The following is a 25,630-nucleotide window of genomic DNA, read 5'->3' on the forward strand; positions in this document are numbered from 1 at the left end:
TAGCAGTACAACAGTTATGAAGACTTCTCTTCATAACTTCCTAAGAGCATCAATCAATGCTCTTTGATTTCTAAAAAGCATGTAATGGATGGGACTTTTCCTTTTTCTTTTATAAAGCACATGTACAGTGTTTACAGGCAACTGTTTAAGTATTTGTTTTATGCAAAAACGAAAACCACAGTGAAGAAATTTTACTGATTTCTACATCTCCTCACTCTCTCCTTCTAGTTCCAAGTAATTCCTCTCTGGTGATAAATATATCCATGTTGCTTTTATTATCATATCTTCCAAGCAATACCAATTATTTAAAATATAGGAAAAATAAGAAAAATTAAAATTATCTGCAGTTTAGACACTCTGATTTGAAATACAAACCATTTCCTTTAGCAGTGTGCAAGAAAATAAAGAGAAGAATACCATTACATAAGATTTGCAATCGAAGTTTACTGGAACAGAACAAAAAAGAATAAATTCAAGAGAAATACTATTAAGACAACAGCTCTGGGCTTTTCACCTGAATGTGGAAAACACCCCAAACAAAACCAAAAATCAGTAAAACATATACCAGTAGGTTGTCAAAAACTGAGTAAGACGTTGGACCTTTCCTGTATCTACACTGAGGCAGATGTTCAAACAATATTCAATTTCGTCTCTCCACGACAAAACAACCACCTAGATGTGCTAAACCCTTCTCCAAGGTTTTCCCACAGAATGTCACCAAATACTTGCAATGAAGTAATAAAAGTGTAGTCCCAAGAGAAAACAGGACTAGGCCTTTCTGCTCTTACTGTAGAGTTCAAAAATATGAGTAATATCTTTGATAATGGATCTTAACCCTGGAGAAATAAAGGCAGTAAAGCAAAAGTCTGGTGCAAGCTACAAAGATGATCAACCTGTTTCTCCTGGGAGCTGACTGCAGTTCTTGGAGCAGTGTGTGAAGTCAGACCTACTGTGGTGCTGCTTAACAGTTAAAATATTAGAAAATGCTTTAATAAGCCAAGGTAATTTTCTCCTGTGAATCCTGGAACTTCCAGTAAGGATTAAGAGAAAAAAAAAAAACAATGAACTGACCTGTGCTGCTGGAAAATATCAAGCTTATTTAAGTTGAATACCTTCAAATAAACCCAGTGTTTCACCTTCCATTTCCTCACTCCCTGTCTCAGTATCAGCTCCCACCCATCTTTCCCAAATGGTTGAAGGTACATGCCAACACACTTCTGAACTCTCCTCACCTGATGCTCCCAACTATTTTTAACTGGTTTTCCAGTTTTGCAAAGTCCATGTTTTTGAAAGAATGTTAAAAAAAAATCTTATTAGTTACATAAAGCATCTCAAGAAACCCCCATTTTAGATGCAAAGTATTAATCTTTAATTTTTTTACTTGGTTTGGAGAGATCTGTGGATTGCTGCTAACACTGACGGAGCAAAGATTAATTGGGGGCTGGGAGGGTGCTGGAACTTCTGCTTCCAATGCAGCCTTTTAAACTCATGCATGAGATCCATGAAACCACAGCCACCATCACTTCAGCACAGGCAGAGCATTCACACACACACACAAGGATCCTGAGAGCTACTGATCAACCCTTATTAGAATGATTGTTTTAAATATCTTCTGCCACGCAGACCTCTCAAGTGTTTATTTTGCCAGACCCTTTCAGAAATACTTAAACAAAGAGTCTACACAGTATAAAATCTTAGACAAAATGCAACCAAGCATTTTCATTAGAAATCTAAGCATTAGTATGATAAGCAGTCTCATGAAAAAACACAAGTTGTCTCAAGATTATGGTAATTTCTTGATAAAATGATCCACTAACATCCAAAAAACCAGAGTTTTTAATTTTAAAGTCTACTTTTTCTTTAGAAAATGATTAGACATACTTTATCTGTTAATTATTTTACCTTGTAAATCTGAGGAATGACAATGTAGTAGTGTTTGTGCTGTTCCCCATTAAAATTCTGTAGTTGTGCGGCATATTCATTTTTGTTTTCATCGGCCATGTGCGTGCGCAGGTTTAACTGTTGCTTAGCCTAGTAGGAAAGTGTTACCAGGTTAAATATGTCTTGTACTTTTCAATGACACACAGCATTATTTTATTTTATCAACTGTGCAAGAACAGTAGTCACAACCAACATCCTTATAACTGAAATAGAAAGAATGTGAGACTTGGCATATACTGACACTCCAAAACCTCCTTTGTTATACACAGAGAAAGCAATGATCACTGTAGCTCCCTTAGCCAGACTGCTTAAATGTGTATCCTAACCCCCACAGAAGTGACTGATCCTATAAACCCCGAGGTACCAAAGAGCAGACAGCTGCCAGTTAAAGGAACACAGCACAGCCATCCAGAGCTCTCATGAGCTTTAACAAGGCCAGGTGCCAGGTCCTGCATGTGAGTTGGAGTGATCCCAAGCACATACACAGGCTGGGAGAGAATGGGTTGAGAGCAGCCCTGAGGAGAAGGACCTGGGGGCCCCTGCAATGGGCACTCACAAAGCCAACCCTATCCTGGACTCCACCAAAAGCAGCATGGCCAGCAGGTCAAGGGAGCTGGAGAGGGACTTTTCACAAGGGCAGGTAGTGAATAGGCAAGGGGGAATGATTTTAAACTCACAGAGGGCAGGTTTAGATTCGACATCAGGAAAAAAAATCTTCACTACGAGGTTCATGAGGCACTGGAACAGTTTGCCCAGAGCAGCTGTGGATGCCCCACACCTGGCAGTGTTCAAGGCCAGCTTGGATGGGGCTTTGAACAACCTGGTCTAGTGGAAGCTGTCCCTGCCCATAGCAAGGGAGTCTTCAAGGTCCATTCCAACCCAAACCATTCTGAATCTGAAGCACACTCCTTTCATCTGCTGTCTTACCACGTCACTGGAACTTTGATTTTGCACATAACAAGTAAGCATTTTTTATCCACAATGTTACACATTCAATGAATATTGTTTCAGTACTGACGATTAACATGTAAATGAAATACAACTGATAATAAAGTAAAGAAAAGCCACCACACCCTTACCTTCTCAACATCAGCCTTTGTTGCATTGGTGTCGTTGTCCAGTCGTTCATAGCTTTGCTGTGCCTTCTCTGCCTCTCTGCATTCTCTCTCAAATTTCTTTTTGCTCTACAAAAGGCACAAACTTACTGCTTCAACAGCCACTATTCCCATTCGGTTTCGTACATTAGTTCTGAATTCTAAATATCAAAGCTTCCATTTAAGTATCTTAAATTCACTAAGTCCCCTTTAAAGGGGGACTTCGTTAGCACAGCAACTGAAGGACGTATCTGCACGACAATCATCATCAGTATTCATGTCAAGTGGCACAGCTGTAGGTAGCACAGACAACAGTATTCAATATACTTGATGTTCTCCATATGTGGCTGTTGTCAAGACAACTGCTGTAGGAAAAATTGTTGCAGAAGTTCACATCTCTAGAGAGAAACTACAACTGAGACTCTGAGCTCCTGCCTCACGGCAAAGTCAGGCAGCTGAGGTTAGTGTGTCCCTTGAAGGCATCTAAATGTATTTTAAAAACTGACTATGCACTCAGGTACTGTATTGTCTGAGCTGAACTGTGGGAACTATCTTGATGAAGAAGTAACATCTAAAACTACCACATATGCTTCTATTCTGATCCTCTGATGATGAATTAAACTCTTTGACATGATAGGGAAGCAAGACCCTGCTCATGTGGGACCACAACAACAAAACAGAAATTCACTCCAGTACTGTTTCGCACTAATCTGAATCAAAGGTGTAATAATTTTTTAAGACAGACAACCAGAATACCAGAATTCATCTTGAACAGACTTGGCTAAATTTTATATTTTCTTATCTTCAAAAGCATTTGTTTCAAGAAAAAGAAGCTTATAGTCTGTCCTCGAGACATACACTTCCTGTATTTATCTGTTAAACAGTAATTCTATCTCCTGAAAATACAATAGTCTATAGTGGTATTCTTGAATATACCTTGGAACAAGCCCTCAAGCTCAAGTCAAATTCAGTGATTTAAGATTTCATCTTCATAAAAATAAACTATCATTTTTAATAGCCCAAGGAGAAACAACCGAAGTCTGTACCCATGTTAAAACCAGATTTCTTTATGCTGGATAAAAGCCAAGGCTTCTCTGAAACATAAACACAGAAGTTGTTTACAGGAGATTTTTTTAATCATGGAACTATAAATACATTGAACTGTATCAGGTTACTAAATTACTTGAACATTCAGTAATATACCTAAGTATTAAATCTAAGCAAGACAGATGAAAACAATTCCACTTACAGCCAGTATATCTTATTTAAGTTCAACAGGAATAAAATCCAAACACAAACTCACATTATCCATCTGTTTCCAGCACATGTCCAGATACTGCTGAGCCTTTCGTCCTTCCTGAAGATGCTAAAAACAACATAAATAAATTAAATCTGCCTATATTTTTAGTACTATTACCATTAATTTAATTAGTCCCTGCTCTAGTTGACAGCCTATGATGTGCAGTATCTTCCACAAGCCATACTCTTTGGAAGACATTACTTAACATGCAAGAATTGTATCACAGATACTGTGGTACACTGGCAAAAAAAAGGTTACAACAAGCACTGTCTTCCCAAGATAATAATTTTTAGGTTTAATAACTGTATTATAGTATATAACATTATATAGTATTGAAAAACCTTAAATGTGTTTTGTAAATGTATTACAGAATCTATGTATTGCCATGTTCATAAAAATGGGTAAACAAATACATCAGTTCATTAAAAGACATACATCTTGATATCCTAGTTTCAAACCTAAAAGCACAGAAATTACCATTTTTCTCTCAGTTTTCAGATCATGAGAGTATCTCATCAATTCTCCATACACTCTGTGTCCCATTTCTTCTGCAACTACTTCTCGCTGTCCTGCATAGTCGTTCAACTCATTGAGGATGTTAAAGAAGGCAATACATGAAGTAAACCTGACAGAAAGCACACACACACACACAAACTAAAGTTAGCTTTTTAAAATATACTTATTTTAGTATAGTCTGTACTCCTGATTAAATAAAAAAACACAGACATTTTACAATAAACCTTATGCTAATTGAGTTAGAGTAGAAACACAAGCTGGGAAAGCCTATGTTAAGCCTAGCATGTACTATATGCTGCAATGTCTCTTCAAGTACGTTTTACAAGAACACGGGGTTTGTGGATGGAAAAGAAAGAAGAAGAATACTACCTGGCAAGCCCTGTAGTATAGTGGTATCTCCTAAGCTGCCCAGGGAGGGGCCTGAGCTTGGGAACGGATACATACGTCCCTAGGCTGGAGGCTGAGCTTGCTGCAGAGATGATGTGCTTGGTAGTCTCGAGGGTGGAGCATGCCAATCATGCCACTCCTATGCATGCCGATGGATTCTACAGAACAAGTTTGCTATCAGCTCTGGAGACAGCTGCCTGTTTGCCTGCCCACCTCTTGGCTGGAAGTAAGGTGCCACTATGGCTGGCACTAAAAAGGGGGGAAGAGGAGGGGCAAAGGGTAGGAAGTGCGTGTGGAAGGGAAGAAAGGAAAAAAAAAACAGGCACCACATTAAAATATACATCTTTCTCTCTTTTAATTGTGGAATACTGCCATCTCCATAGGCTTGGCTTTTGGGAATTTCAAATGCCACTCTAGCACTGGAAAGCCTATTCCCTCAGGTCCAGGATCTTTACATAGTTAAACGATCTAGAGGAAATCCTACTTTGAATTCTCAGGCACTCTGCACAGTATGTGTTCTGGCTGCAACCTGAAACTTGTCCACTTGTTTTATTTATAAGACTTACCCCTAAAGAAAAAAAAAAGTACTCTGTTTTTTCAAGTAAATTTTTAAATGGCTATGGAATGGACAGCAAAACAAGCACATTTTTGATAAATAAAGTTGTTTAGCACAAATTGTTCCTCCACCAGTAGACACCACTTATTTTGTCTCTGGAGTCAAAGCAAGTCAGCATTTTAAGAGCTCCTCTTGCCCATAACATGACAATTTGTGTACACTCATGTCTCACTACAGAGATGCATAGCTACATGTGTATTGACATAAAAATGCACTGAAAATCTTACTAAGCAAAAAACTAAAGCCTAAGGACACACACTTACTTTTCTTCAAAAAAAAGTACTAGTCTATACACAGTAAGCTAGACTTCTGCTTTCAAAATTTAAGTTTCCTAAAGACTGTTTTGGAAGGGAGCAAGTACAACCTGCCATGTCTACTACATTAAAATACCTATAGAAGTAAACATGCTTGAGAGTTATAGCAGAACTACAGTAAGAAGCCAAGCACAATTCTTTTGCTGCCATCAGCAATTAAATACTTTATCTTAAAAAAAATCCATGAAAGGACAGCATATACTATTAGTTCTCACTTTTTACACACAGAACTTGAAATGGACATTTTTACCTGGGTTCCTCATCTTTTGGTGAGCGTTTAGGACAGTACTTCTTAACCAGATTTCTATTAAAGAAGAACAAAAAAAGATCCTATTTTAGAGTCTCTTTTGAGAAGACACACAGAAAACAGCATGAACAAATTATTTCTGCTTCATGTTCTATGAACAAATCTATTCCCTCTGTCAACTTATAAGAGTCCTTTAGATAACACAAGGCTGAAATCTACAGTATTATCAAAGTTTTACACCCCCCTGACCTAGAGCAATTTGCAAATATTTTAAAACGTCTACTGCAGAGACTAGACACGAAATGAAGAGCTGGTTATTTAACATCCTTTTCCCACATGCAGAAGGCAGCAGCAGACGAGGACAAGGCCAATGTACGACCACTGTGTCACACAGACAGTGCACACTGTGCTGTGCCACGAGCACAGAGCTCCATTCCTCAAGGAAGCTCTGAGCACAGATTCAGGTCAAAGATTTTAACCACAGTATTTCCAAATCTTTAATAAGGACATGTCCAGAACAGGAGAGGAAACATGTCTTTTCAGAAAAGAGATTTTACACTTTGTCCTACCAACAGCATTGCAAATACCTAGATTTTTAGAAACCAAGCAAATCTCTAGAATCCACAGGATCAGCACTTAGCACAGCATCACAGTCCAATTTTTGAAAACATTGATATGAAATTACTTGCTTATCACAGAATGCAGGAAAAAAAGGAATGGAGGAGTTAAGATTCTAGGAGAAAAAAAATTTGGTATGCATGTTGTGTATTTCACCTCACTGTCTCTTTGTAACTTGTTGTTACAATTATGAACTACCTTACCATTAAAACAAAGGTGCTAATTCTACTTTCATCTAAAATAAAATTTTACGATTTCTCCTATCCATTTATCTGGAAGTCATCTCTATGGTACAAAAGCCCACAGTGAGATTGTGTCCAGTCACAAAGTATACAACAGAATATGAGCAGGGAGTTGGTGTGGAAAGAGCAAACTTGGATCTTTTGCCTGTTTCTACACCCTCTGAGACTACAACCAAAAAAAAACCCCAACTATGATGAGAAAATCAGGTGCTTTTTATATCAGTATGTGCTAAGAAAGAAAATAAGCACTGACTTTTTAATAAAAAATTATCTACACATTTTATAGTAACTTGCTTATTGAAGTTCAAGTAAGAATCTCTTCTCTCTATCCCCAGAACCCACTGTCTATTGTAACATTCTACTTGGTAGGGATTAAATGCAGATATTTTTAGGAAAATGCGTAAACAAAATAGGAAAAAAAAAAACATTCACTAAGTAACTTTCCTGTGTTCCATTTTCCCTTACATTTTTGCTTTGTTCCTCAGTGCTTATTAATGAATAGGAAATTCCTAAAATTCATCTTATTTTTATTCAGAAGGTGAAATGCATAACACACATACAATGCTGTAGCTAAGCAACCATGCATGAGCCTTTTCAAGGGAAGATTTTCAGAGTTGTTAAAAATGAGAAAAGAAATTACATACTAAAGCCATAAAGTTTAAAAACAGCAGGAGAGAAGGGTGATAAATACATAAGATTTACTACCATGCTGATTTTTGTTCTGGTTTAATTCTTTAATGCAATTGTTTACTATTTCTAGAAAGACACAAATATTATATAATCCCTTCTCCTAATAACTGCCAGTTTCATTAGTCAATCCCATCTACCTTTGGATCAAAGGAACACAGGTTTGAGACACTGTGATCAGGATTTAACAGCACAAGGGACAGTAATCAATGGCAATAAATATGAAATGACAAGCAAATGCAGATGTCAAAGGTCAAAGAAAAAGACAGTGTTCATGTGAACAATTATGCATAGATAGCTTTTCCAGTAAGTGAATACCAACCCCTAATCAAAACAGAGATATTAAATTTGAATTGTTGAAAAGCAGCCAGTATGAGCATGCATTTGAAAAGTGAAGCATTCTTTCAAAGAGAAGCCAGCTGATACTTCTAAGGGGGCATAACTTCCTCTGACATTTCAGTCTAAATCCATGTCTAATTCTCAGACTTCAGATATGGATCTGGACTAGCTTATAAGAAATTCGTACAAGTAATTGCTGATCATCAGAACAGAAAAACATCTGTAATATTAACGCCTTTGCTTCCTATGAAAAGTGCAGATGATGACACTTTAATCAACTTTGCTAGTGTAGTTTTGATGGCTTCTATCACACTGTGTCTTACAGCCAGCCATTTGGAAGCAGATTTTATACAGGAATAACCAAATGCAATTGTACTGCTCCTGTAATTTTATTAACCTCACTTCTTGGTATAAATTGGTCTCAGGTCCACACCAGTGAGACAGAAACCTGATTTTTAAAAGTACCACCTCAGTCACCTAGGCAGAAGCTTCAAAAAGGACTTCAGTTGATAAAAATTACTTCCAGTCAGGTACATAGAACATCTACACAGAATTTTACAGATGTGTAAAAAATGGTGTTTATCAACTCAAAACTAAGTTTTCTTCAGTCAATTAATACAGCACATAAAGAACAGACGCAGCAGCATCAAACTGGTACAATTTCTATTAAGGTAGCAGCTCAGGTACTGTGGTATCTGCTTATACTAAATCACTACAGCCTCTGTATCATATTAGAAATGAGCCTGGTCACAAACTTTTTTTGCTTTCATAAGTAGTTAAAATTGCAGTAAAGTACTTAAGAGTGTTTCCTATTTAAATGCAAAGTAATGGTTTCTATACAATTCTGATGCCTTCAGGGACTGCACATCAGTACTGTGGACTGGGTGAAAACAGTAACAGTTAACTGTGCTTAGTAACATCTCATCAGAAACACTGGAGCAATCAACCTTAAAAAAAACCTGGACTTCAAGTTTACAAAGCTGAATATCCTTGGAACCATTATGAAATCACATCTTTAAGTTTATAGCAACAGGACTATAAAAAAAACCTGCCACAACCATATTTGAAGAGTAACGAGCAGTGTAAAATCTCAGCTCCAATCAAAGGAAGAGTTTTGAGAAATGATCACATGTGCTGATAATCTGTGTACCCAGCTTTATATTTGAGCTCACACCCATTTTCAAAAATCTTCCCAAGATTATGCATATAAAAATGTGGAAAATGTCTCAGTTTGACTAGACATATGCATATATTCATACTGTATTTATAAAAATATCACTTAAACACAACAGTATGCAGAAGGAACATGAAAAATAGATTTGATCAGAGTAACCAGGTATCTCCAGAGAGCACACTTTTAATGGGCTACAAACATCTTAGGAACAATCATAGCTATTTGCTTTAAACCAACAATAGAAAAGCTGACCATATTCAGAAATTTTATTCCATGGCAGTTTCATCTCCAGCTACAGGTATAACTTGTATTACTGCCTAACAACACAGAAAGTGGAACTCCTGTCTGCTCAAGTGTCATAATGCTTTAGACAGGACGAAAAGGGAGCGAACCTCCAGAATTATTTTGTGTGTAATGATGTGGAACAAAACAGACCTTCACATTGCCCCTTTTAAGTAACAATGCTGGTCAAAAATAGCATCTGAGAATTCCAATTTAAATATTCAGTCTAGAGCCCAGTAGTTTGGCACACATTAAATCTCATTTTTTCCAATTACAAAATAAAAAACAAACAGTCATATCATTAAAATGGAATGTGTTAATGCACCCTGCAATATCTCTGTCCTGATTCACATCCCTGTAACTCAGTAACAGCCTCTAAAAACCTTTGCAAACTTTGCGGTAACACAGCAAAGACCTACAAGACACAAAACTTAAGATTTTCCTTTAAGTTAGCTCAAACAAAATCAAATTGCACTTCCTTTTTTGTTTCAGAACACATTATGTTGCAGACAAAGACAAGACAAGCTGTCTAGGGTGTTTTTTTCCCCCCACAGACAATTGAGGATTCCCCCATTTTTCTTGTAATTTTTTCACTATCAAAGAAGAATAGCAAGGAATGACTTGTAACCTAAAACCAGCATTTGGAAAAGTTATCACTTCTGGAATTACTTGGCAACCATGAGATGCAACACCTGCATACAGTAAGAATATATAAGGAGCTCAAACAGCCCCTCGTATGCTGTACATGCATCACTTGCCCTCTCCTAGGAGGCCTGGAAGGGTTTTTGCACCTGGGAAAGGCTCATTACTAAGTTGTGACAGTATAAAGAAAAATAAAGGTTTCAAAATGCAAGGGTATACACAAAGTGAATGTGAATTTCTGCCAGGAGACTGACTCTAGTAAGTGAAAACTGTTATGAAAAGTTCACTGAAGTTTTCATCCTTGGGTTTAAGTCTATGAGAATAAGACCCATCAATGATCTCAACAGGATGTTCATGGTCCACACTGAAACCAAGACAGTAAAAAAATACCACCATGCATCACTAGCTGGATCTCCTGACTAAACTTGGCTTTCCTTGGTCTCCCATCCAAGTACTAAGAGAGCCACAGAACTACCAAGAGCTGACCACTTGCTGTACTGTTTATACTCTATTAACCAAGAGCATTATTAATCTCAGTTATAAAGTTCATTATGAAAAGTCTCAAACACTCTTTTTCAGATTGTTTTCCATTACAAAAGCAAGAAACAGTGATATACTAGAAATTTCCATTAGGGATAATAATACCTATCTCACAGGCCATATGCTGCCAATATTAAAATTCACCAGAATCACAGTCCATCCCACAAGATCTTCTCTCAGAACTTCCCAGGAGCAAGATGCAGGCTGGCTAACCCTTCTGAAGGTGACAATTTTGCTTGATCTCAATCCCCCCTGGGCCTCATAACTATGTTACATAATTAAAAACAGTGAGTATCCTCAGGAGCAATGATGGCTGAAATCAAGTTGTTACCATGAGACAGTTCACTACGAAACAGTCAAGTCTCCTCCAAAGAATATATATGCAAGCATATCAAAGAGTAACTCATGAACTGGTCTACTGGCAGAAAATCAGCCACCCTCTGGTGTGTGTGCTGTCCAGACCCTGGTGGGAAGCAGGCAGGAAGCGCATGCATGCACTGTATAACACGTGTGCAGCAAGACCTGTGCTTCCCAGAACTGTCATACTTACTGCACAGGGACAGTCACTCCAGGCATCTGACAGAAGGGGTACTCGACAAAACGCTTTCATTTTTGAAAGACACTTTAAGAAAAATCAGTAGTTTTACCCAGAGTAAAATGCTGAACAGAGAAAATCTCCTATTTTTAGTCAAATCCTGAAGTAATAACGTGGTGTCTCATCTTGCTAGCTGTGGAATGAACCTTTAAATACAATTAAGCAAAATGGCATTTGTTAATACTATTTAAGGAAAAGATCATGATAGAGATCGGTGGAAATAAAAGATACCTCTATTTTTAACAGACAACTGAAAGCAAATTAAAACAGGGCTGCAAACTGTGCTGTGCATGCTTCCAACTTTCCTTTACCTCTTCAAGTTCTTCTATACCAGCTTTGGAAAAGTGGTATTTATTTTCTTCCTTCCAAGAAAAAAAATCCTTCAGTAAAACAATGGGTTATTTTGTCAGGTGAATATATACAACTGGATGAAAAGAAACTGATAAAGAAATCAAAAAGGAAATGAGCAGCCCCCATATAGAACATCCATATCCTCAGCTGGGAACCTCATTACTGTATTAATGAGGAAGGATTTCTCAGCTCTCTATCTAGTGACAATCTGGTTTGCAAATGATGGAAGAAAGCACAGGAGAGAAGTTGCTATCAGTTTCAGTCTGACAAGGGAAGGCAGCAGGTTCAGTTGAATCCCTAAAGGCATTCAGGACAGTAAAGATGACAGTGAAGGCAAAGATGGCAGTGAAGGCCAAGTTCACAAAGTGTCTTATTTTCAATTTTATTCTTCAAGCACTGAGTGCACTATTGATAAAAATGAACCTACTTTTTCTGAAGAAATAACTTTATTCTGAAGCAGCCATTTCATGGCTGCTACTCTCTTTGTATGTTCCCTGAAGGGAAACTCCTATTGGACCTAAAAGATGTTTCAATTGGCAGCTATAGAACAGAGGTAAGACAAAGGGTGGCTGGGTCACAGTCTCACCCAAAGGGACAAGACCTGCTATGGAAAGGGTGTGCTTTAAGGACAGGAAGGTCTTGTTGTTTTCTCAAGTTCAACTCAATCAGATTTCTTAACACAATGTAGTGTAGCTCTTGCCAATTCAACATGAGAAATTAATTAGTAGCAGAGGCACACACACACTCAAGTGTAGATACAGATAATGCACTTTACAGCAAACGTGCTGACAGTCAGTGCAAAAAAATCACTCTGGTTTTCCTTGTTTGTAATCTTTAATTTTAAGCCTTAAACCTTTTTAGTTCAAAGGTCTAAAGGGTGGGTGGGAGAGAAGGCAAAAACAAGCAAGCAAGTGCACACCCAAAGATAATTTTCTGGTTTGGACTGGACTGTTGTGAAAAAAGCTAGTGATCTAACTAACTCTGTAAATGAAGAACAGTCATTCATCACAACATTTCGTATTTGCCCAGCAAGTGATACGGTGATTTTAAGTAACTTTTAAGATCCACTTGCAAAGAAAAAAAACCTTACCTCAGTTGTTTTGCATAGTTTTGCTCAATTTCTATCCTTTCTTTTACAAATTTTGCGTATTTCTCCAAGAAGTCAATGCCCCATTGCGTATGCTTGTCCAAGTTATCAAACTGATCCTTTAAAAACAAAAGGAAACAAAATTACTTAGAATTAGTTAAGAATCACAGCAGCACCAGATTTACACATCATTTATTTATAAGCTGTGCTCTGAGGAAATGCTTGCTACTGGGCTAGAAGTCATTCAAGTTATAAATCAGTCAAATGTATATATACGTATCAGCCATATATACCAGAACAGCAGGTTTCATGTGCAGGAACAGATCTACCTCTTTTTATAGAAATAGCTCTAAATACTTACTTAAACTGTAAGCAGCCTTTCATCACTTTCACAGTGCAAATCTTTCTTTCTTCTCAAAACCCTTTATTTCAAAAGTGCATCTTTTCCACCAAGACAACAGACCTAACCAAAGATCACTATTAGATAAGTAAGAGACAGCTCACAGGAGAGATGTCTGGCAGCTTTGAAACACAGGAAGTTATAATTTCATTGGATACAAAAAAATTCACTCTTAGGATTACCCACTGAAAGAAAAATAACAAATTTCAGCAGCATGACTAAATTTGGGGGTAGTCTGCACATCAAAAACATTTATTAAATCAAAACTATATATACAGCTCATGATCAGCTCTAACAGGAGATTCCAAAGAAAGCAAACACCTGTTCTTAGTAATTAAGAAAGTTTTAGCAAATTAAAGGCACAAAACAAAAAGGAGAAACAGTCAAAAATAAAAGTTGGGGAATTTTTAATACATTCAACCATCTTCAAAACTGATCTTTCACTGCACTCTGTACTGATTAATAGGTGATACACTAATTAGGAGAAGTTGAAAAGTCAAAAAACAAGTGGAAATAGGGGGGTTAAGAATTAGGCAGGAGAAAACAAAGGTACAAAATACTGCCTAGCAAATAGTTTTAGTGTAACACATACTTGCATTTTATGCTACAATATTCCACCACAGTGAAAAAATCAAGGACCTTCAGCTTACAGTAGCATTTAAAATTAGTAGTTATTTAGTAATCCAAAAAGGCAAGTAACTGAAACATCAAAGTTTGTGTCCTGTAGAGGCTGAATCCAAATACACTTCACAGTAAACTTAAAAAATAAAAAGCAAAATAAGCAAAAAGCTTAGGAAGCAATTAAGTTCAAAATTTAATTAACTTGCACAAAAAAAAGCTCTGAAGGCTGTTTATCAGAGGCTATCTCTTGCAGACTCACTAGCTTGCCTGAACCTAATGAATGATGTAGACTTCTAGCAATAGCCACATAAGTTCAATTTCAACATGCACTAGGATGATCTACAGCTAAATCAAAAAATGCCTAAAATGCTGCAAGACTCAAGGATCATGTAGTCACTTAAAGGGATACCAGGTGAACACAGCTATATAACCAACAAAAATAAAAATAACGTAACAAGATTAAGGTTGCTCTCAAACGCTGCCTTGCAGGTCCCAGAATCCTACACCACGGACGAACAACCACAGCCATTAGTGCCGTGAACACTTCAGTCCAATGGCATGCAAGTACTGCCACCAAAAGCATCCATCCTGTTCTACCACCAGCCCCTGCACCACTCTCTCCACCACAACCACTTTCCCTGATGTTTCACCACAGAACCAGCCAAGAGATGGGAGAGGGACTGAAGACAAGATTTCAATGTATTTGGGAAACCATGGCCTGTATCTCACATTATTCTGATATGTGCACTTTGCACCAATGGACATTTCCACTCTAAACAGCTTATGTCAAATAAAGTGGCATTTCTGCTACTGCTTTTAGAGAAGCTGCACATGCATGGTTTGAGTATGGGAACAGGCAGACAACTACCAGGTTGTGGCATCAAACCACATTTGTAAATATGTGTAAAAATACATCAGTCTCAAGAAGCCTTTCTTTTTCACACTTCACTCATTTGTGTAATTACTCTTACAGAATTAACCCAGCATCCAAAAGTAGTTTGTAAAAGATGCTTCTGGCATGAAGTCAATACCTAATACCATTAAAGAGAACTGACTTCCTTCAGCACGGAGCAGAACAAAGCCTTTGCTGTCCTACTTAAGCTCTTTAGACCACAAAGCTCTCATTTGCTGCTAAGGTTTCATTAGCATTAGGGAACACCACATTACTTATGTTTCCAAACATGCAACCAGAGACAGTGGCTTTCCAAATATTTTGTTGAAACAAAAAAGGACTCCACTGCTCAAACTTCCTTCAAGATCTGCTGTTAATATGAAAATTACATTTGACAAGCTATCATGCTTTACTACAAGGATTTCATCACTAATCATATAACAAAAACTCTTTTCCCCCCCTCAATTCCTCTTCTTCATGTGATTCTAGAAACAGTATGTTCTGTGCAAAGACAGCTTTGTTGGATTATCCAAGTTTCACAATTTTTCAAATTCTCTATAAACAATAAACCAATGAACGAAAGTCTGTGGCCATAAGAATCACCTTACACTGTTTTGTAAAGCCACTGAGATAAATGAGCAAAAGATAAAGGCAACATCAGCAAATAAGCAAAAAGGCCTGGCCTTTTCAGAAAGGCTTCCAGAGGGGAGTCACAAATTTACTTACTTACTTTCATTCTCTCTCCAGAAGCTCACATTTGAGCTCTGGGCCTCGATTAAGCAAAAAGCTTCCTTTTTGTACCAGAACACAAACAGCAGATCTTCCAGACTGCTACAAAGGAAATCAAACTAATGCACCGAGATACAAGTGATGTCTTCAGTGGAAAAAAAATTGTAAAAAATCAGGCAATGCTGTACAGATAAGAAAATAGACCAAATAGCTCCAATAAAATTTAGGTCTGTAATTTCAAAACAAATATATCAGTGTAGTAATTTGGCTAGCTCCTTTATAAGAAATATGAAAACTGCATTAACTAGACATCAGCAAAATGTTATTTTAAAAAAGAAATCCGTCCCACAATATCTGGCTATCTATGCCTTGATAATGAAGTAAGTTGTCAACAATATTTCCAAGCAAATATATATTGCTGTTTGTCTAGTAACTGCCCACATCCCTTGCCAGCTGAGCAGAAAATTTTTGTAAAAACCTTTATTAAAACTGCAGCTGACTATTATTAAAGTGATCAAGGTCAGCTAATGGATGACAGCCCTATGTAGAAACTGCCCACTCAAAAGTGGAATGTAGTCCAAAGCCTCTCCATTACAAACAAACAAATCTGACACTTGACAAGAAGTTTGTAGTAGGTCAAAACAGACTATTCCAAAACAAATGTCACCTACCTAAATGCTACTTCCAGATTATTTACTGGAACCACACATCAGTGTTATAAACACTCCAGGTTTGCAGCTCTAAACTTATCATGCGTTTGCAGATACCAGGAAGCTTTACAAAAATAGCAGTTGAAGCACCAAAGCCAAGAGCAAACCTCACTCAAACCTGCACCCAAGACAAAACAGACTCTCCTGGGTTAAACTCGAGATTTGCTCTCCTCCTCTTACTTACACTTGTTTTTTCTCCAAACAAGCCTTAAGAACCAACAAAAAGAAAAACATGGGATATCTCTTCAGAGGGATGAGCATGCTACAGCATAAATACTGGACGTTTGGTCTTCCCAAAGCTACCAGTCCAGACACTGGACTAGTGTGGCAGTTTCAAATAAAAGGCGTTCAACAAGATTGAGATTTTTACAGGGTTTGTGTTCCCAGCCTTCATGAACTTCAGAAAGCAATTCTACTTGCATTTAAAGCTAGGATTGTGTATCATTCTATAAAAAAATCCTTCTGTTTCACTAATTTATTCCTTTACAGTATGTAAACTAGCTAAATGCATTAACATTGAATTGCTTTCAAATCAGTCTCCCATTTCACTGACCTCCAGACAATACAGCTAAAAGTTTTAAGAATCACATTAAACATTGAAGTACATTGACTTACAATTTCAGAAACCTATCTCAATTAATTACATCTGCAATATCTACTTAATAAAACATTTTATTTGAAAGGAGGATACTTTGCATTAATTATTCTACCATCATTTTATTCTCTATTGACTCAACTGTTCATCATTACTCCCATACTTTTATCTGACCACAATTTTAGTGTCTGCAGTTACCCAAGTGATCTTATTTGCACTTCTGAAACACTGGCTCAAGATGAGATTTTTTTTCCCAATTCTTTGTTCTCCAGGCTGCATGGGCAGTCTAAACTTCCAAGTCAGTGAGTGGGAGATGAAAAACTCAATCCTGTCTTTTGCTCTCTAAATTCTTAACCCTTATGCAGGTTAGTATAAGGAAATATGTACTATGACAATGTTCAGAGCATGGAAGAGCAGGAACCAGGTCTTGGTTCAGGGACCAAGAAAAAATCAAAACACTTGGCATCAAAAAAGCCCCAGTGCATTTGTGGATATAAATATTTTATTTTATTATCACCTTACGAAAAGCCATGACTTACTTAACCACAAAGCTACAAGTCCACAGAAAGCCAAGTGAGAAAATGTGGGTGATTAGGTAACTTAATACCCACCTTAGCAGTTCTTGTTTACTCAATTTATGCCCATGAGGCTTTATCAAATGAACCTGAATTATGGATAAATTTAAATAATAGTTAAATTCTGCATAATGTCTTTTTTTGCCTGCATGAGCAGCCCTGCAGAAGAAAAACAGACTGCTTCATAACACCCAACTCTATTCAAGAAGTTAAATATTTAAAGTTGCAAAACATTATTAAGTGACTATTTAACATACTGAGATTTTATAACTCTTATGAAATAGCTGCATTTTGAAACATTATGCAGCTTGGGTTTTATTTTTTTAATTTTAAGACAATGATCAAGGCCTTCAAATTATTTAGTTTTACTTGGAGGTGTCTCCAAGTAAATTTCTTTATTTCAAAAAACTAAACAAAACAAACTAAATATCTTGCTATGTTTGTACAAAGAACTACCTGATGCACTACATTAAAAGTTATGGGAACCATAATCATTTATGAGTATATTAATGAGAACTTACCAGCATAATATACTATACCTTTCCCTATTTGTCTTCAGGACAAGTTAATTAGAAAATTGTATTTTAATTAGAGCATGTCACACTAATCTACTTCTGACAATACATTTCAGCTTCTCTTCATGGATATGTCTTCACTGTCTGTTTTGGGTTTCTACTTTTGTCTCTATGCATTCCTGCTTCCTTTTCTATCTTTGGATAATAGCTCTTTTATTTTACTGTCTGAACTGATTATCATTCCTCTGTATTCCTGCCTGTTTGTTTTCATAATTATCAATTTGGTCTGGTCTTTCTTTTTTCCTTGCAACTGCAATGTGCTTCTTCTAACCAGGCAGACAAAAGCTGCTTCCAGCTAAACAGTACTTTATCTTTTCAAAACACCCTGTTAGCTTCACGTCTGAAAACTAACAAAGAGCTGTTTCTATATCAAGAACAAAAAACAAAGTGTTTTGCTTTTCTGCTTTCTACAAGTTCTGGATTGTAGCTCCAGACTAATTTGTAAATTGTACCTCATTCCTCTCTGAAAACAATCTAGGTATTAGAGTTGAGAAAGAAAAAATATGCTGTAAGCAAACTTAAAGGCTAAGTATTTTACAGACTAAAAGATTAATATCAATTAGAAGGTTCAGGGCAGCAACATCAAAAGCCATAGTGACACTGTAAATAAAGCAGAGCACTCAGACTAAGACGAGAAAAAAGTTACATGTTCATATACATAAACAGTACGTCACATTTTAATTTCATATTAAAACAAAAGTTCACTATAGATGGTACAGGCATATGTACAGTATACTAAGAAGAAAACTTGCTAGTCTTTTTGAGACATGAAAAGAGGAATAATTCCTAAAAAGAATTTCTGAAAACAGTTTGTAGGTTGACCTTCAGGACATGGAGCTACTTTGCTTGCAAAAATTAAGACACTGGTATTAAGAGTACACTAAGTTGTAGCTTGAAAATATTTTAGAGAGAAATTCTGCTAGAAGTGCACAGTGCTTAATATGCAAAAAGAAAACAACAGTGAATTAAAAATCACTCTTAGCTGGATGAAAGACTACTTTGCTCTGAGGAATAAACTAATAAATTCATAGTATCAACACAGTATGAAAAATCTATTTGCCTGTTAAGCTTTCATATATATTTTCAAAAGTAGTATCACTGTCAACTTTAATTTTAAAAAGTCAATTTCTATGATTAGAGAAATATTTGCATGATAATGTGAGCAAAAAGCTCAAGAAAGTACTGAACCACTGGAGATGCAGCCACGCTGTAAGATAATGCATACAGCAAATCGGCTTTCTAAAGCAAAGCTAAAAATGGAGAGCTGCAATTGAGGAAGAGAAAGACAAAGACTGTTTTTCTCCATAAAGATGTCCCCAGACCAGCAGCAAAGGAACTGCTTTGGAAACTCCAGATGAAAGTCAGGTCTGGCAGGAGGGGATGTCTTCGAGACCTAACAACTTCACAGGTGTGACACATTTAGTTTCCAGGAAAGAGCAGGAATCTGCCACAGACAGAATATGTGTGGAAACATTTTAGACTACTTTTGAAATGAGCAGCCCTAATTACAAAAGAATCAAGTTCTGCTTCTAGAGATTAACAGATCAGCTGAAAAACATTAGAGATTACAGCTGCGCACCCCAGTTCACCCGTGCCACTGAATGGACCAGAGCTGGACTAATCATTAGACTTTACCAGCAACAGTTACCCACCAGCAGAGCAAACTGTGATTGAAACAGCTCACAACAGGGACAAGGAACACCAACATTAAGACAAGAGAGGAAAGGAACACGCCACAGAGGGTATCTCAACAACCACTCCTATTTGTCCTGTTAATGAATACTCTCCAGAATTCTTCAGATTCTTAACAGATGGTCACATTCATAAGAACTAGAACAGTATGTCTGCTCACTGCATCATGATGCAAACTGAAGTAAGGAAAACATCACTTCTGTGCAGTATCTGCAGACGTGCTCTCTTCTTCACTCAGATGACCCTGCTCTGTTGTCCCATACGCTGCAGGGAGGGCTATTCCCTAAACACCTCCCCAGGAAGTTCTACCAACACAGTGTGTAGCAGCCAGAACACATTTCCAGGCCTCCTTCCTCTCTGCTACCCATCATAGTCTCTCCATACTGTGCTTGTCAATGAACAGGCTCTCCACTGTGGGTGTGTATCTGCTGTAACTAACACCTTTACCTACAAGCCAGGAAGGAGGTAAGTACCGTGTCCCAAACAGTGAGAATGGACTCCCTTACCACCACCACTTGAGAAAAATACAAACACACACACACTCATATGAAGCAAGTATCACTAGAATACAAGGATACATAAAATATAGATCAGGAAATCCTACTTTGTAAACTAGATCAGAACCCACTCACTTAGCTTTCAATCATCCCCTTAATTTCATTCAACTTTTAATTGGGATGATCTTTTTAAAAAAAAACTTAGCCAGATTTTTTTCACATATGTTCTTAATAGAGATTGTTAGAATACTTGAGCTTTATCTGCATTTGAACCAAAGCTTAATTCTGAAACTCATTCTATTTTCCGCTTAATTCCCACACTAATGTAAAACAGACCATTTTCAAACATCTCTATCCAAGACAATAGCAGATCACAAACCATGTATTTTGGAGCATTATTGGATTAAAATAGTTGCCATCTTAACACAGGGGCAGTATTACACTTGCCTTGTATATACAAAGGATATAATTACGTCCATTCCCCTAAACACCAAGAAATCTTATTTTCATCATAGCCAAGCCAGAAAACAGGCACTTCCTGAGTCTTCTGGGAATGGCTGAAGGTTGTTAATAAACAGACTGAAGCATAAGTACATTTTAGTCCTAGTTATGTCACTTGAAATAGGAGACAGGAAGACTATGTTTAACCCTAAATGAAGTGCGATATCATGCATCACAGTAAAAAAATGCTACTACTGTTTGTACAATGCTTAGAGATGCTGTTGCTCATTATAAGAAATATCTGGAGAAAATCCCATCTTTCCAATAACACTAGAATAACAGATTATAAAGCAGTGAGGCTATAAATCAATGAAGTAGCAGAATACTGAATTTGCTGTATGACCAACAGCCACGTGAGGCCTCATGTGAAGCAGAAGTTCTGTGCAAAACCAGCACATTTACTGCATGTTGCCTACAGAAAATCTGCAAGAACAAATAATCTGCCTTAGAAAACACAGATACAAGACTTTTATTTTTGAAAAACTGTGTAAAAAATCATTTAGTTCTTCAGTTACAAAATATTACATGACTTGACACTCTATGTACAAGGTGAATGTTTTAGTGTATGACTAAAGAATCCTTGATGAAACTACTGAAACCTTCCAAAACTTTTAAATGCCTCTCCACCAACTACAGATGCTTCCACAATATTATTAAAAATGCATCCATGGAAGCCTGACTGAGCAAGCAACTCTGACACTGCCCAGTTCTTGCACGTAACTTAATCTGTTTCTGCATTCTGGAGGATCTGTTTTTTCAAAACTTGTACAAAAAAGAAAGGGATCTCATCTACTAACAACTTCTTCAGTGAAGGGTTAAATTCCTGCTCTGGTCAGTCTGGCATAGCATCTAACAAGCAGAGTCTGAGCTGTTTTTTTCCTCTCCATACATATTAAGGGAGTGAACAGCACACTCAAGACAAGAAGGGAGTAGTCCCAGTGTTAGAAAGCGAGGCAATAGGGGAAAGATAGAATGTTTGCACATGGAACATTAGAGAACACCAAGATGTCCTACATCACAAATTCAGAAAACAAGATCTGCATGTGTATACAAAACTCTGGACCAACTGTATTACATGTCCAGCTGCAATACCATGAGACCCAACTTACACTGACTGTTTAGTGAGTTTTACTGAACTGAAATGTGACATTCAAAATAACTCAGTTTGCGCATTAGTTAGAGGCTATTCTATAGACTTTGCTACAGTTTAAAACTATACTAGGGTCACAGCTCTGAGCCCATCAAAAAGCCAAGATGCCTGATACAAATTTAAAACAAGGAAGTACTTTCTGCCAGACGGGGGAGGTGAAAAAGAAGGGAGAATGGCAACTTCCCTCTCATCCAAATATCACTTCCCTGTATTTATCATCCAAATATCACTTCCCTGTATTTATCTGCTCAGCTATTAAGTAGACTGTAGGATACCATTTTCAACTGACTTAAAAGTTATAAACTGTTTCACAAATATGATGGCGAAATCCCAGGCAGACAAGTGAATTTAGTGCATTTCACACTTAAAAGATGCATCTTTAGGCTTTGTCTCAATAGACAAGTGAGAAAGAAAAGAACCTATTGGTTGAATCACATTGTTTATGATTCTGACAATTAGGGCAAATATAGTGTAAAAATATCTATACAGAATCCAGGCACTGAGTATCACCAGCAGAACTTCATTTTAACACAGAAAGCGAGGTATATACCTTGCCATATCCATGGTATATTCCTTATAACTTTCCTCACATGTATTTAATTAAGGTGTACATTATTTAGTATCTCAAACTCTTGTCAACAGCTCCTTCAAAAACACATTTCATGCCACTATTTTTACACAGCAACTGGAGTGAACAATGAACTCATAAAATAAAATTTACAGCACAAGAATATAACAAACATATCCTGCTCTTAACTTAATTTCTCACAATAGTTGTAATTACAATACCCAGTAAACCTACAACAACTTGGTACAGGAGTAATATATAGTGGTTCTTCTTGTGACATGAATCTTTTAGCTCCAAGCACAGAGACCCAGAGAAAACTCCCCATTCAGCATAGCTCTGATAAGCTGTCTCAACTACTCTTTCCTCCTACATGCAGAAGCTACAGTGAATGCAGCTGGAATATGAGAAGCTATTTCCTAGTGTTACTACCAGTTCCCATCAGACTGTTGGGACAGACTTAAGACAAAGGCATAAACCTTACATTTGTTGCTATTGATATTCAAAAGAGAAAACTGTAACTTCATAGCTTGTAAACAAATATTTGCTCTTCTAAACCACTCAGAGTAAGATACCTGTACATAGGTATTTTGACCAGCCCTTCAATTGTATTGAATTAAATCATTAGCCTTTTATGGTAGGAAGGGCTGCAAATACTAATAGAGTCAATCACCACGGACTGTTCTGAGCAAACTCCCCACTAAAAGGGAGCAGACACTGCCCAGTACTTCAGAACACCAGAGATCACGGGACCAGTTACGTAAATAGTTACAGAACTGGAAGGCTGTTGACTGATTTGCCATATGCTGTTTGTTTTGTCAACCCAACGAACAAGATTTTTCTGTAACAAGTCCTACTGAAAGGTGAACTTCCCTTTCCAGTGTCATCTGTAAATACACTTCAGTGTTCAAGAGAAAGACTATAGTAGCCACATCTTTTTCCCTTCACAAATATCTTGCTAGCAACAGTAAATACTTTTCAAACTTGATTATAAAACCAGATTCATACACTTAAGAAGAAATTAACATGGCAGTAAATTAGAGCCTTCCTCTACTCTTTGGAACGTTATTTCAGACACAGATAAATATCCTGACAGAAAACAAACCAAACACACATACAAACCCCAGAAACAACAAAACAACACCCAAATCCAAAAACTCAAAACAAAATGAAAACCACCATCACCCCCCACGTCCTTTATTTGCAATGGAATCTACTGTACTCATTGTTTTTGAGGCAAAATTCGTAGTAACATTAACATAACTGAATAAAGAATTTAAACTAAAACCAGATGTTATTACTGGCACCTTCAAAACAGTGGAATTTTTCGAGATTTTGTGATTCAGATAACATTAAAATGTAACGCAATTTTACCGTGTATCAGTTTCTCTCAGAGTTTTTAAGATATGAGCCTAGAAATACACAGTAAAATCCTCCTATATTTCACCACAGCCTTCAGAATCATAATCTGTATTGTAAGAATAACATTATTCATAAAACCATTTTTTCTAGTAGAAATGTACTTCCTCTGATAAATCAAATAGTACAAAAACACATACTGTTTCCCTTGGTTAACAAGGTTTTTTTCCTTAAATTACAAAGAAAACAAGAAGAGTGATGTAATTTAACCGTAAGTGCACTTCCATTAAAAAAGTTATAAATTTAAAAAAGTAAAACAACCCTATTACAGTATATTTGAACACTGAAGTTGAATACACAAAAGCTGAGTACAAACTTCAGTGTTCTGAGAAGAAAACCCACACTTTTGAACCCTCATAGCTAGGTTCCTCATTCTTTACGAAATGTACCAAGTCCAAACTCTTAACAGCTCGTTTTTCATACTGTTTCTGTAATCCAGCATATTAAAAAGACAGGGGAGTCCATAAGTAGATTCTGCACCACTTCAGGAGCTCCATACTGAAAGCCAACAAATTTATAGCATAATCAGTGTCCACACTTCTGAAGCAATTCAGTACTCACATTCAGGATAGAAATAAACATGAACGGCAGGGTCACACTGGCAGCAGTGACACCAGACCACATCAATTTCTTATTTGAGAGTCTCTTTTTGGGAGTCAAATGAATAGTCAATGTAGAAATTAAAAGGTACTTCAGCAGAAGCAGTTATTTCCTTCCTGACTAAACTGATAAAAATAGAAGGGTATTCAAACTAAAATCCAGTGGAGATCTGAACAGTATAGATGAACAAGCACCAAATCTCAGTACTTTTTCTGTGACTGGACCTCAAGGTTCAAAACTGGGCCCAGTATTTTCAGCTTATTTATCAATGAGCTGCATGAAGGGGCAGACACCTCCTCAGCAGGTTTGCTGGTGGCACAAAGCTGGGAGGAGAGGCCAACACGCCAGGGGCTGGGCAGCCCTTCAGAAGGGCTCCACGGGCTGGAGACACGGGCAGAGGAGAACCACCCAAACCTCACAAAGGCAAGAGCAGGGTCCTGCTCCTGGGGAGGAACAGCCCCAGGCACAGCACAGGCTGGGGTGAGCTGCTGGAGAGCAGCTCTGCAGAGAAGGACCTGGGGGTCCTGGTGGACAACAAGCTGTCCGTGAGCCAGCAGTGCCAAGAAGGACAATGCTAGGAAAAGCACTGTGAGTGGGTCAAGGGGGTGATCCTGCCCCTCTGCTCAGCCCCAGTGAGGCACATCCGAGGTGCTGTGCCCAGTTCTGGGCTCCTCAGCACAAGGCAGACAGGGAGCTCCCCAGCCAGCCTGGCAGAGGACAGCAGGGACGATGAAGGGACTGGAGCATCTCACCAAGAACGACCGAGGGAGCTGGGGCTGCTCCCCGAGGGGTGACTGAGGGGCTCCTCAGCAGGGCCTGAGCGTGTGAGGGGAGGTGTCACAGGGTGGATCCAGGCTCTGCTGGCTGGTGCCAAGCAACAGGACAAGAGACAATGGACAGAAACTGGTGCACAGGAAGATCCACCTGAACAGGAGGAAGAACTTTGCTGTGAGGGTGACTGAGCACTGCAAGAGATTGCCCAGAGGGTGTGGAGTCTCTCTCACGGGAGATATGGCAGAAGTGTTGTGATGCAATCCTGTGCAGTGTGCTCTCGAATGACCCTGCTTGAGCAGGGAGCTTGGACCACTGTGGTCCCTTCCAAGCTTACTCACTGTGTGATTCTGTGACTGAAACAGA

At 37.8% G+C, this 25,630-nt stretch overlaps 1 protein-coding gene across 6 annotated transcripts in view; it reads right to left on the bottom strand.

Moving 5' to 3' along the window:
* FNBP1L (formin binding protein 1 like) overlaps positions 1–25,630 on the bottom strand; it is a 57,191-nt gene that overhangs the window by 14,949 nt on the left and 16,612 nt on the right. For 5 of the 6 annotated variants that reach the window (XM_041483062.1, XM_041483061.1, XM_041483057.1 and 2 more), the window contains exons 2-7: positions 12,976–13,091; positions 6,419–6,472; positions 4,813–4,960; positions 4,339–4,401; positions 3,021–3,125; positions 1,903–2,031 (exon numbers count right to left, since the gene is read on the bottom strand). In XM_041483062.1, the coding sequence (XP_041338996.1) occupies positions 1,903–2,031; positions 3,021–3,125; positions 4,339–4,401; positions 4,813–4,960; positions 6,419–6,472; positions 12,976–13,091 (615 nt within the window). Of the gene's footprint in view, positions 1–1,902; positions 2,032–3,020; positions 3,126–4,338; positions 4,402–4,812; positions 4,961–5,220; positions 5,488–6,418; positions 6,473–12,975; positions 13,092–25,630 lie in introns of all 6 variants that reach the window. The other variant, XM_041483060.1, reaches the window with a different exon arrangement.

This window comes from Pyrgilauda ruficollis, unplaced genomic scaffold (assembly GCF_017590135.1).
Source record: "Pyrgilauda ruficollis isolate IOZ18807 unplaced genomic scaffold, ASM1759013v1 scaffold6, whole genome shotgun sequence".
Taxonomy (NCBI): Eukaryota; Metazoa; Chordata; class Aves; order Passeriformes; family Passeridae; genus Pyrgilauda; species Pyrgilauda ruficollis.